A 13,480-nucleotide genomic window follows, 5' to 3' on the forward strand; every position below is an offset into this window, starting at 1 on the left:
TTAAAGGAAATATTGATTTGCTTAGAAAATACAAAGTGCCACTTGGAGGGGACCAACTGACAAGAGTTAGATTGCAAGAAGCCAGAAATCTTAGGACATTGTCCATTACACCTGAGAAGAGATTTGATGACCTACACCCAATTGTCTGTGAAATGTGGCACAGTAAGCAAGATTTTTTAGAGGTAATTTGAGTTGATTAGTTATTAAAAAGGGGGGTAGGCACATATTGTTTATGGGACCATAAGCTGTTTAAATACCTTAATATAATTACCATCTTGGCAGGGTTAAACAAGTTTTACATTTGTTTATACATTAAAATTTTGTAACTTTGATAAATCAACACAGGATTCACAAATACAGTTCTCAGCACAAAATGAACAACATTGACAATCAATAATGCTTTTGTCTTTTTCAAAGCCAAACACAGACAGCAGCTGATTCCTTATACATGAAGAATCATTTTTACAATAATTTATGATGTCATCCTTTATTCCTGGCAAATTCTTTCCTAAATCACGATTGGAATAGTATAATGTTGCAACTGACGGTTGTCCACAACGACCAGCACGTCCTATCTCCTGTAAATATTGTGATGTATTTCTGGGAGGGCATGCATGTATAATACTAGTAACATTTTTTGGATCAAACCCCATTCCTGAAATTGATGTTGTTAATACCAGCCGAATAGTTGGGTTCTCCTTTTTTAGCTCTGCTATTGTAGCATCTATTACATATTGATCTTGCCCTGAACATATAGCACTGTAAATTGAATCATTGATTGTTGAAGTACCAAATAAGCTCAGCAAATATACCATGGCTTCGCTCATATAGTATACTGGCAAAAATAATAAGGTTACTGGGAAGTCTGCCTTCTTGTCATACAAATCATCACATAACTTATGAACTATTTGTTCATATTCATTCATTACATCTGTTCCTGGTTCTTTCTTTATTTTCTTTAAGAAAATGTTAGGTCTGTCCGGTGTCTTTTCAATAGTGTGAAAATCTTCAAGTCCTAACTGTTTTGGAATAGTTTCCTTCTGCGAAACTGTTAATGTGCCACTCAATCCTATCACTGGCACGTTGGGAAAAAAGGATTTCAAACCTCTAAGTTTTTTGAATGCAGTTCTGAATTCTTCTCCCCTGAAAAAAGGATCATATACATGTTTATATTTTTTGCAGAGTTCTGGTTCTTGTTGAATATAAAAATATTACAAATTACTCATTAAGGTTGCCTTTTGTTTCAATGCAAGGATCTTTTAACTTGAAGGGAACTATGCATTGCTATGAAATAATATACATGCTGGTCTGTGTCCACACTTGTTATATGATGCTATCATTTTATATTGTTTTTGTGTTATAATTATAGATTCTTTGTCTATTGCAGAAATGTTATAAGACTCTTTACAAAGCAGACAATACACCAGGCACTCTGAATTTCTTCAAAACGATACTACACAGAACTAATGTTAATGGAAAAGTGAAAGGACGTTTCCAGCCACATTATGACCTGCTGATGGCCGTAGGAGAAGGTCTAATCAAAGAACAAATTTTTGAATTTTTCCAAATGGAAAACGAATACAGCAAACCAACACACCCACTGCTTACAGAATTAGAAGATGACAATTTTTCAGAAGATCAAAAAAGGGATATGTTTTATAATGTTATCGCTGATTTCATGAAAATGTATGGTTATGGGATGGTTGACACACCTGATAAGTTTATAGTAAATGCTCAGTATGTCCAGAAATTGCGGGCAGTTATTGTAGATGGGAAGTTAGCAATAGAACAGTTCTTGGAACCAATATTGGTTGAACCAGATGAGCTTTATAACTATTCATTACAATTATGTCACTGGTATTTACAGTTGGCCGAATTATCTGATACAGCAAAAGAGGGTGACATGAATCGACTTGTTCTAAACTGCATCATCATTGCCTGCTGGACTAATTTCTCCATTGTCTACCTGGAGATCAACTTGTTCATCCAAACCATCCTTGCCTACTTGCCTAGTTTCATCATTGCCTGTTGGAGTAGTTTCATCATTGCCTGCTTGACTAGTTTCATCATTGTCTGCTTGACTAGTTTCATCATTGCCTGCTGGAGTAGTTTCATCATTGCCTGCTTGACTAGTTTCATCATTGTCTGCTTGACTAATTTCATCATTGCCTGCTTGACTAGTTTCATCATTACCTGCTTGACTAGTTTCATCATTGTCTGCTTGACTAGTTTCATCATTGCCTGCTGGAGTAGTTTCATCATTGCCTGATTGACTAGTTTCATCATTGTCTGCTTGACTAATTTCATCATTGCCTGCTTGACTAGTTTCATCATTACCTGCTTGACTAGTTTCATCATTGCCTGCTGGAGTAGTTTCATCATTGCCTGCTCGACTAGTTTCATCATTGCCTGCTCGACTAGTTTCATCTTTGCCTGCTTGACTAGTTTCATCATTGTCTGCTTGACTAGTTTCATCATTGACTGCTGGAGTAGTTTCATCATTGCCTGCTTGACTAGTTTCATCATTGTCTGCTTGACTAGTTTCATCATTGCCTGCTTGACTAGTTTCATCATTACCTGCTTGACTAGTTTCATCATTGTCTGCTTGACTAGTTTCATCATTGTCTGCTTGACTAGTTTCATCATTGCCTGCTTGACTAGTTTCATCATTATCTGCTTGACTAGTTTCATCATTGTCTGCTTGACTAGTTTCATCATTGCCTGCTGGAGTAGTTTCATCATCATTGCCTGCTCGACTAGTTTCATCATTGCCTGCTCGACTAGTTTCATCTTTGCCTGCTTGACTAGTTTCATCATTGCCTGCTTGACTAGTTTCATCATTGCCTGCTTGACTAGTTTCATCATTGTCTGCTTGACTAGTTTCATCATTGCCTGCTTGACTAGTTTCATCATTGCCTACTTGACTAGTTTCATCATTGCCTGCTCGACTAGTTTCATCTTTGCCTGCTTGACTAGTTTCATCATTGCCTGCTTGACTAGTTTCATCATTGCCTGATTGACTAGTTTCATCATTGTCTGCTTGACTAGTTTCATCATTGTCTGCTTGACTTGTTTCATCATTGCCTACTTGACTCATCAGTATAAACTTTAAAAAAGTAATGATGTACATAGTATGTTGGGTGATTTTTTACTTGTAAAGAGTGGTACTAATATCTTTAAACGTGTTAAATGCTTTTATGAAATGTGTGTTGATTTTGTACAGTACTGTGTAAATAAACACCATCTTAGTAAGACATTATTATCTTTGTTAAAGAGTGTGATGTTTACAACACAATATGTTCTTGTTGATTACTCATACATGTCAATTCAGTATGCTTTAAATTTGGACAATATTGAACGTAATCATGTTGTTGAAATGATCAATCTGGAGTATAAAAGTATAAATAGTATTTTGTTCCAATTTTTTTTTATAAAACATGATCATGAGCTTTCTATGTCTACTGAATTCTTCAGTAGTATGATGAATAAACCTCAGAACAAATATCAATTTCAAATCCAGTTAATTTAAAATAATTGGGCAATTTTTCAACAATATTTAGGGGCAAAAATATGTTAGTATTTGATTTCCAATGGATGATGTGAAATTTTGTTTTGGCACTGTTCATAAAACATCATAATAGGATTAAGCTAATCAGTACTTGACTTTTCCACTAACACATGTTTCCATTGTATATCATTGATGCTTTATTGTATAAATGTATGCCATGCACATTATCATCAGATGTGAAAGCTATTAAAGCTGAGTATTAAAGTTTAACACTTTTAAACTAGATGTATTTGTTTACATTATTTGATTTTATCCGCTTTGAAAGAACCTAATTACATGAATTTCAAGTCAACATTAAAAACAAAATGTTATGGAATAAATTATAATCAATAGACAATGATGGACTGTACATAATAACAGAAAAAAAACATGCTACAATGTAATTCAACCAGAGATAATCTTACAGTGTACATTGTACATCAATGGTTGCATTATTTTTGGACAACATAAACTACTGTCGACTGAACGAGAACCAAACAGATTTAAATTTAAGCTAATGGAATACTATGGGACTGTCATACAAGTGAGAGGTTTAGCTAGCTTTAAAACCAGGTTTAATCCACCATTTTCTACAATTATTAAATGCCTGTACCAAGTCTGGAATATGACAGTTACTCTCCATTCGTTTGATGTGTTTGAGCCCTCCCCTTGTTTTTGTCATTTGATTATGGGCTGTCCCTTTAGAATTTTCCTTGGAGTTCGGTATTTTTGTTATTTTACTTTTTGAAGGAACTTAAACCTGTAATTGTAAAGGATTACCATACTCTGCATTATGTCTTGGAATAAAAGTTATTTCATTGGTTCTCATACCTCATCTTCCTTAAATTTGCATATTTATTACATTTAGTAATACTGACTGAATAGTTAACAAAACCATTAACATACAGAATAAGAAAGAAATTACATGTATAAATACACATCTAAAAATAAACATGTTAAAAACAGATACAAATGTATACATGTAGCAATAGATGAGCCGGCATGGTTGTTTCCCATACAATTTTATTATATATATAATAAGAGGCAAAATATTGCATGTTGTTAAAACTTAAAGAATTACTGCAATACAATGGTTGTCCATGCTCCCTGGTCCCCCTACATACAATGAACATACAAAATGTACACTGAATGCAGTATTATCTGCTAAAAGCAGGGGTGTCATTGGATGCCATCCAACTCATTGTTGCCAGGATTAGAACACATTTGTATTTTAATTTTAGGTATTAAATAACATAATACAAACAATGAATTGTACATGTAGTTCTATCATTCCTATAACTATATCAACTGAAAATTTGACTAAGACTGTTTTGTAAAGAAGAAAAAGTGTATGATATCCATGCTCCCTGGTCCCCCTACATACAATGAACATACAAAATGTACACTGAATGCAGTATTATCTGCCAAAAGCAGGGGTGTCATTGGATGCCATCCAATTCATTGTTGCCAGGATTAGGACACATTTGTATTTTAATTTAAGGTATTAAATAACATAATACAAATAATGAATTGTACATGTTCTATCATTCCTATAACTATATCAACTGAAATGGCTTAAGACTGTGTTGACAAGAAGAAAAATTGTATGGTAATCACACTAAACATGAGTCATGAATGCAAATATTTTGAAGTTCCATAGGTGGATCCAAGCGCCCAGTCAGGCACCCCCTTTATATTTGAACAATTTGGCTTATTATATAGGGAATTACTGAAGCTACCCCATCTTAAGGAAGTCAGTTAGCCCCCACTTCTTGTATGCATATTTATAAGTATGTACGTGTATTGACCAGCCACTGTGACTGTGAATTTAATTTAGCTCTACTTACCACTTCTCTATAATATGACATTCATCAATAACAACATCAACTACTCTGGAGGTAAGCTGTTCATCTGACAGCAGCTCGTGGCCAGTTTTTGTATTGAAGAGAGCCTCTGGGTGGCACAAAACAATTGAAAAGTCCCCCTTTTTTACACGATTCAAATCAACATCACACTCTGCTACAAATTCATCTTCTGTAGTATCTTCCACCTTGGACATGATGTTCAGTCTACAAGCGGTTATTCCATGAACTTTCAACGCCTTAATTTGATCCTTTTGAATAATATTCAGGGGTGAAATAGTTAAACAAATGGGCGTTTCCTTGTCTTTTCCAAGAACTTGTGGAAGAAGGTGGTAGACAAGACTCTTTCCATATCCGACAGGCAAGCTTACCATAAGATCTCCCTTCTTCTCTGATAAATAATCAAAAGCTTGCCTCTGACAGACCTTTAACACCATATTCTTGTCATATTCTCTTACAATTTCATCTAATGTGGCCATAATTTTGTCGGATGAATAGATAAACCGATTTACTCAGAATAGGAACACCTTTCTCAAAAAATATAGTACATCTATCTGAAGCCTTTTTTAAAAGCATTTTCGCATCAAATAATATAAATCGATATGACACAACTGAAAAAATATATAAGAACGCTATTTACTTCTATTAAATCAAAATCTAAAGTATCATTATATTTTACAAGATTCTTGTAAAATCGAGACATTAGCAGAGATTGAGAGAGAGCAAGGACCGACAACTCTGCATGGGAGATTGCACCACCTTCTTCCACAAGTTCTTGGAAAAGACAAGGAAACGCCCATTTGTTTAACTATTTCACCCCTGAATATTATTCAAAAGGATCAAATTAAGGCGTTGAAAGTTCATGGAATAACCGCTTGTAGACTGAACATCATGTCCAAGGTGAAAGATACTACAGAAGATGAATTTGTAGCAGAGTGTGATGTTGATTTGAATCGTGTAAAAAAGGGGGACTTTTCAATTGTTTTGTGCCACCCAGAGGCTCTCTTCAATACAAAAACTGGCCACGAGCTGCTGTCAGATGAACAGTTTACCTCCAGAGTAGTTGCTGTTGTTATTGATGAATGTCATATTATAGAGAAGTTGTAAGTAGAGCTAAATTAAATTCAGTCACAGTGGCTGGTCAATACACGTACATACTTATAAATATGCATACAAGAAGTGGGGGCTAACTGACTTCCTTAAGATGGGGTAGCTTCAGTAATTCCCTATATAATAAGCCAAATTTTTCAAATATAAAGCGGGTGCCTGACTGGGCGCTCGGATCCACCTATGGAACTTCAAAATATTTGCATTCATGACTCATGTTTATTGTGATTACCATACAATTTTTCTTCTTGTCAACACAGTCTTAAGCCATTTCAGTTGATATAGTTATAGGAATGATAGAACATGTACAATTCATTATTTGTATTATGTTATTTAATACCTTAAATTAAAATACAAATGTGTCCTAATCCTGGCAACAATGAGTTGGATGGCATCCAATGACACCCCTGCTTTTGGCAGATAATACTGTATTCAGTGTACATTTTGTATGTTCATTGTATGTAGGGGGACCAGGGAGCATGGATATCATACACTTTTTCTTCTTTACAAAACAGTCTTAGCCAAATTTTCAGTTGATATAGTTATAGGAATGATAGAACTACATGTACAATTCATTGTTTGTATTATGTTATTTAATACCTAAAATTAAAATACAAATGTGTCCTAATCCTGGCAACAATGAGTTGGATGGCATCCAATGACACCCCTGCTTTTAGCAGATAATACTGCATTCAGTGTACATTTTGTATGTTCATTGTATGTAGGGGGACCAGGGAGCATGGACAACCATTGTATTGCAGTAATTCTTTAAGTTTTAACAACATGCAATATTTTGCCTCTTATTATATATATAATAAAATTGTATGGGAAACAACCATGCCGGCTCATCTATTGCTACATGTATACATTTGTATCTGTTTTTAACATGTTTATTTTTAGATGTGTATTTATACATGTAATTTCTTTCTTATTCTGTATGTTAATGGTTTTGTTAACTATTCAGTCAGTATTACTAAATGTAATAAATATGCAAATTTAAGGAAGATGAGGTATGAGAACCAATGAAATAACTTTTATTCCAAGACATAATGCAGAGTATGGTAATCCTTTACAATTACAGGTTTAAGTTCCTTCAAAAAGTAAAATAACAAAAATACCGAACTCCAAGGAAAATTCTAAAGGGACAGCCCATAATCAAATGACAAAAACAAGGGGAGGGCTCAAACACATCAAACGAATGGAGAGTAACTGTCATATTCCAGACTTGGTACAGGCATTTAATAATTGTAGAAAATGGTGGATTAAACCTGGTTTTAAAGCTAGCTAAACCTCTCACTTGTATGACAGTCCCATAGTATTCCATTAGCTTAAATTTAAATCTGTTTGGTTCTCGTTCAGTCGACAGTAGTTTATGTTGTCCAAAAATAATGCAACCATTGATGTACAATGTACACTGTAAGATTATCTCTGGTTGAATTACATTGTAGCATGTTTTTTTTCTGTTATTATGTACAGTCCATCATTGTCTATTGATTATAATTTATTCCATAACATTTTGTTTTTAATGTTGACTTGAAATTCATGTAATTAGGTTCTTTCAAAGCGGATAAAATCAAATAATGTAAACAAATACATCTAGTTTAAAAGTGTTAAACTTTAATACTCAGCTTTAATAGCTTTCACATCTGATGATAATGTGCATGGCATACATTTATACAATAAAGCATCAATGATATACAATGGAAACATGTGTTAGTGGAAAAGTCAAGTACTGATTAGCTTAATCCTATTATGATGTTTTATGAACAGTGCCAAAACAAAATTTCACATCATCCATTGGAAATCAAATACTAACATATTTTTGCCCCTAAATATTGTTGAAAAATTGCCCAATTATTTTAAATTAACTGGATTTGAAATTGATATTTGTTCTGAGGTTTATTCATCATACTACTGAAGAATTCAGTAGACATAGAAAGCTCATGATCATGTTTTATAAAAAAAAATTGGAACAAAATACTATTTATACTTTTATACTCCAGATTGATCATTTCAACAACATGATTACGTTCAATATTGTCCAAATTTAAAGCATACTGAATTGACATGTATGAGTAATCAACAAGAACATATTGTGTTGTAAACATCACACTCTTTAACAAAGATAATAATGTCTTACTAAGATGGTGTTTATTTACACAGTACTGTACAAAATCAACACACATTTCATAAAAGCATTTAACACGTTTAAAGATATTAGTACCACTCTTTACAAGTAAAAAATCACCCAACATACTATGTACATCATTACTTTTTTAAAGTTTATACTGATGAGTCAAGTAGGCAATGATGAAACAAGTCAAGCAGACAATGATGAAACTAGTCAAGCAGACAATGATGAAACTAGTCAATCAGGCAATGATGAAACTAGTCAAGCAGGCAAAGATGAAACTAGTCGAGCAGGCAATGATGAAACTAGTCAAGCAGGCAATGATGAAACTAGTCAAGCAGGCAATGATGAAACTAGTCAAGCAGGCAATGATGAAACTAGTCAAGCAGACAATGATGAAACTAGTCAAACAGGCAATGATGAAACTAGTCGAGCAGGCAATGATGAAACTAGTCAAGCAGGCAAAGGTGAAACTAGTCGAGCAGGCAATGATGAAACTAGTCGAGCAGGCAATGATGAAACTACTCCAGCAGGCAATGATGAAACTAGTCAAGCAGACAATGATGAAACTAGTCAAGCAGGTAATGATGAAACTAGTCAAGCAGGCAATGATGAAACTAGTCAAGCAGGCAATGATGAAACTACTCCAGCAGGCAATGATGAAACTAGTCAAGCAGACAATGATGAAACTAGTCAAGCAGGCAAAGATGAAACTAGTCGAGCAGGCAATGATGAAACTAGTCGAGCAGGCAATGATGAAACTACTCCAGCAGGCAATGATGAAACTAGTCAAGCAGGTAATGATGAAACTAGTCAAGCAGGTAATGATGAAACTAGTCAAGCAGGTAATGATGAAACTAGTCAAGCAGGCAATGATGAAATTAGTCAAGCAGACAATGATGAAACTAGTCAAGCAGGCAATGATGAAACTACTCCAGCAGGCAATGATGAAACTAGTCAAGCAGACAATGATGAAACTAGTCAAGCAGGCAATGATGAAACTACTCCAACAGGCAATGATGAAACTAGTCAAGTAGGCAAGGATGGTTTGGATGAACAAGTTGATCTCCAGGTAGACAATGGAGAAATTAGTCCAGCAGGCAATGATGATGCAGTTTAGAACAAGTCGATTCATGTCACCCTCTTTTGCTGTATCAGATAATTCGGCCAACTGTAAATACCAGTGACATAATTGTAATGAATAGTTATAAAGCTCATCTGGTTCAACCAATATTGGTTCCAAGAACTGTTCTATTGCTAACTTCCCATCTACAATAACTGCCCGCAATTTTTGGACATACTGAGCATTTACCATAAACTTATCAGGTGTGTCAACCATCCCATAACCATACATTTTCATGAAATCAGCGATAACATTATAAAACATATCCCTTTTTTGATCTTCTGAAAAATTGTCATCTTCTAATTCTGTAAGCAGTGGGTGTGTTGGTTTGCTGTATTCGTTTTCCATTTGGAAAAATTCAAAAATTTGTTCTTTGATTAGACCTTCTCCTACGGCCATCAGCAGGTCATAATGTGGCTGGAAACGTCCTTTCACTTTTCCATTAACATTAGTTCTGTGTAGTATCGTTTTGAAGAAATTCAGAGTGCCTGGTGTATTGTCTGCTTTGTAAAGAGTCTTATAACATTTCTGCAATAGACAAAGAATCTATAATTATAACACAAAAACAATATAAAATGATAGCATCATATAACAAGTGTGGACACAGACCAGCATGTATATTATTTCATAGCAATGCATAGTTCCCTTCAAGTTAAAAGATCCTTGCATTGAAACAAAAGGCAACCTTAATGAGTAATTTGTAATATTTTTATATTCAACAAGAACCAGAACTCTGCAAAAAATATAAACATGTATATGATCTTTTTTTCAGGGGAGAAGAATTCAGAACTGCATTCAAAAAACTTAGAGGTTTGAAATCCTTTTTTCCCAACGTGCCAGTGATAGGATTGAGTGGCACATTAACAGTTTCGCAGAAGGAAACTATTCCAAAACAGTTAGGACTTGAAGATTTTCACACTATTGAAAAGACACCGGACAGACCTAACATTTTCTTAAAGAAAATAAAGAAAGAACCAGGAACAGATGTAATGAATGAATATGAACAAATAGTTCATAAGTTATGTGATGATTTGTATGACAAGAAGGCAGACTTCCCAGTAACTTTATTATTTTTGCCAGTATACTATATGAGCGAAGCCATGGTATATTTGCTGAGCTTATTTGGTACTTCAACAATCAATGATTCAATTTACAGTGCTATATGTTCAGGGCAAGATCAATATGTAATAGATGCTACAATAGCAGAGCTAAAAAAGGAGAACCCAACTATACGGCTGGTATTAACAACATCAATTTCAGGAATGGGGTTTGATCCAAAAAATGTTACTAGTATTATACATGCATGCCCTCCCAGAAATACATCACAATATTTACAGGAGATAGGACGTGCTGGTCGTTGTGGACAACCGTCAGTTGCAACATTATACTATTCCAATCGTGATTTAGGAAAGAATTTGCCAGGAATAAAGGATGACATCATAAATTATTGTAAAAATGATTCTTCATGTATAAGGAATCAGCTGCTGTCTGTGTTTGGCTTTGAAAAAGACAAAAGCATTATTGATTGTCAATGTTGTTCATTTTGTGCTGAGAACTGTATTTGTGAATCCTGTGTTGATTTATCAAAGTTACAAAATTTTAATGTATAAATAAATGTAAAACTTGTTTAACCCTGCCAAGATGGTAATTATATTAAGGTATTTAAACAGCTTATGGTCCCATAAACAATATGTGCCTACCCCCCTTTTTAATAACTAATCAACTCAAATTACCTCTAAAAAATCTTGCTTACTGTGCCACATTTCACAGACAATTGGGTGTAGGTCATCAAATCTCTTCTCAGGTGTAATGGACAATGTCCTAAGATTTCTGGCTTCTTGCAATCTAACTCTTGTCAGTTGGTCCCCTCCAAGTGGCACTTTGTATTTTCTAAGCAAATCAATATTTCCTTTAAAAAAATAAATCATTATGAGAACTCATCTAATTTCAGTTGCATTTGCAAATCATAAATCATTTATACATGATACTTAAAAATAAAGTGTACATGTCAGTTCTTTTATACCTATAGTATACCTACAGTATATCAAACAAACATCACAATTTGTACGGTTACACCACTATCCCAGGTTAGGGGAGGTTTGGGATCTTGCTAACATGTTTAACCCTGCCACTTTATGAAGGTGCCTGTCCTAAGTCAGGAGCCTGTAATTCAGTGGTTGTCGTTTGTTGCTGTGTTACATATTTGTTTTTCATTCATTTTTTTGTAAATTGATAAGGCTGTTAGTTTTCTCATTTGAATTGTTTGAATTTGTTCTTTTATAGCTGACTATGTGGTTTTGGCTTTGCTCTTTGTTGAAGGCCATACTGTGACCTATAATTGTTAATGTCTGTGTCATTTGGTCTCTTGTGAAGAGTTAGTTGTCTCATTTGCAATCACACAACATCTTTTTTTTTTTATATTATATGGAATATTTGCAATTTTGGAACAGGTTATTCAATATATCTTGGGTCAGTTAGCCTATCTTACCAAAGGCACCCCTATGAATCTTTGATAGCTGATCCTCATAGCAGTCCATAATTGCAAGACAGTCTTCGTGCTTTGATTCATTTTTAAACTGGATAGGCAATGGTAGCACTATTTATAATATTAAGTTCACATATTCACATATTTATATTATTTAGTTCATATATTTATATTATTAAGTTCACATATTTATATTATCTAGTTCACATATTTATATATTTTCTATATGAAGTCAACATAAAGGTTAATTGTGTCGAATTTACATCGTGCTCTTATTTACTATTTCATATCTTCCGCCATGTTGTTCAACTTCCTGCTAAAAAATATTGTCACATGATCTTTCTTGAACACGTGTTTTGGGACTACTTTTGAGACATTAGCAGAGATTGAGAGAGAGCAAGGACCGACAACTCTGCATGGGAGATTGGGGAGATTGAAGGATATAAAGTACTAAATGGTGGCCCCATTGCCAGCAATGCTATTTTTAGCAATTATCTCCTTAAAAGGTGCTTTTAATAAACTAATTATGGAAAAACTGCTGTTGTCTAATTGAAGCTCGATATCTATTTGCGATTTTACCGCACTCAAATATATATGGTCCCATGGCTTTTCTTGGTGAATCTTGGGGTTTTTCACGATACCTGACGATTTCGCAGAAAAATTTCCCTAATTTTGAGCAACATAAAAAAATATTTCCGGCCCTTCATACTATACATTTAAGGACAAATTTATGCTTGAATGAAACTTCATTCATAATGCTTTCCAGAAGAAAAATATATAAAAGATATTACAACCAATCACAGAGAGCCATCTATTTTTATCTCTATGTCATGTTCCCTTCATAAAATGGCTGCACCCATGTAATTTTATTTGGTACATTGTAACCTATACGGTAATAAACAATTTTTGAAATTTGATTTTTTTTTTGCCGCATTAGTTACTTGAACATTGCTTGACTTCATTCTACTATGCAAAATATCTCATTGAAAACTGTATAATACACAGGAATTAATTTCTGGAGCCTACCCCTGTTTAAAAATTGGTAAAAAATTACACTGATTTTTATAGACATTACGGTACTGTTTGTTGCAGCTGTAATATTTTGTCTCTTTATTAGTATTGCCTTTTCGAAGTAATCATGTGCTTCTGATATCGATCAACAGAAAATTTAATTTGAGTGACGCTGTGCCGAAAACCAAATTAAAAATTCGGACCAGTTCAATAT

At 34.1% G+C, this 13,480-nt stretch overlaps 2 protein-coding genes across 2 annotated transcripts; one reads left to right on the forward strand and one right to left on the reverse strand.

Moving 5' to 3' along the window:
• Positions 1-305: 305 nt before the first annotated feature.
• On the reverse strand, positions 306-6,137 carry LOC143062543 (ATP-dependent DNA helicase RecQ-like). The gene is made up of 2 exons (XM_076234207.1): positions 5,395-6,137; positions 306-1,143 (listed from the first exon to the last, which is right to left on the reverse strand). The coding sequence occupies exons 1-2, from the start codon at positions 5,886-5,888 to the stop codon at positions 306-308; spliced, it is 1,332 nt and encodes a 443-aa protein (XP_076090322.1). The 5' UTR covers positions 5,889-6,137.
• An 82-nt stretch (positions 6,138-6,219) lies between these two features.
• LOC143064367 (ATP-dependent DNA helicase RecQ-like) lies at positions 6,220-12,645 on the forward strand. Its single transcript, XM_076237140.1, has 2 exons — positions 6,220-6,512; positions 10,543-12,645. Exons 1-2 carry the CDS (start codon positions 6,301-6,303, stop codon positions 11,378-11,380), a joined length of 1,050 nt encoding a protein of 349 aa, XP_076093255.1. The 5' UTR covers positions 6,220-6,300; the 3' UTR covers positions 11,381-12,645.
• The last annotated feature ends 835 nt before the right edge of the window (positions 12,646-13,480 follow it).

This window comes from Mytilus galloprovincialis, chromosome 2 (assembly GCF_965363235.1).
Source record: "Mytilus galloprovincialis chromosome 2, xbMytGall1.hap1.1, whole genome shotgun sequence".
NCBI lineage: Eukaryota > Metazoa > Mollusca > Bivalvia > Mytilida > Mytilidae > Mytilus > Mytilus galloprovincialis.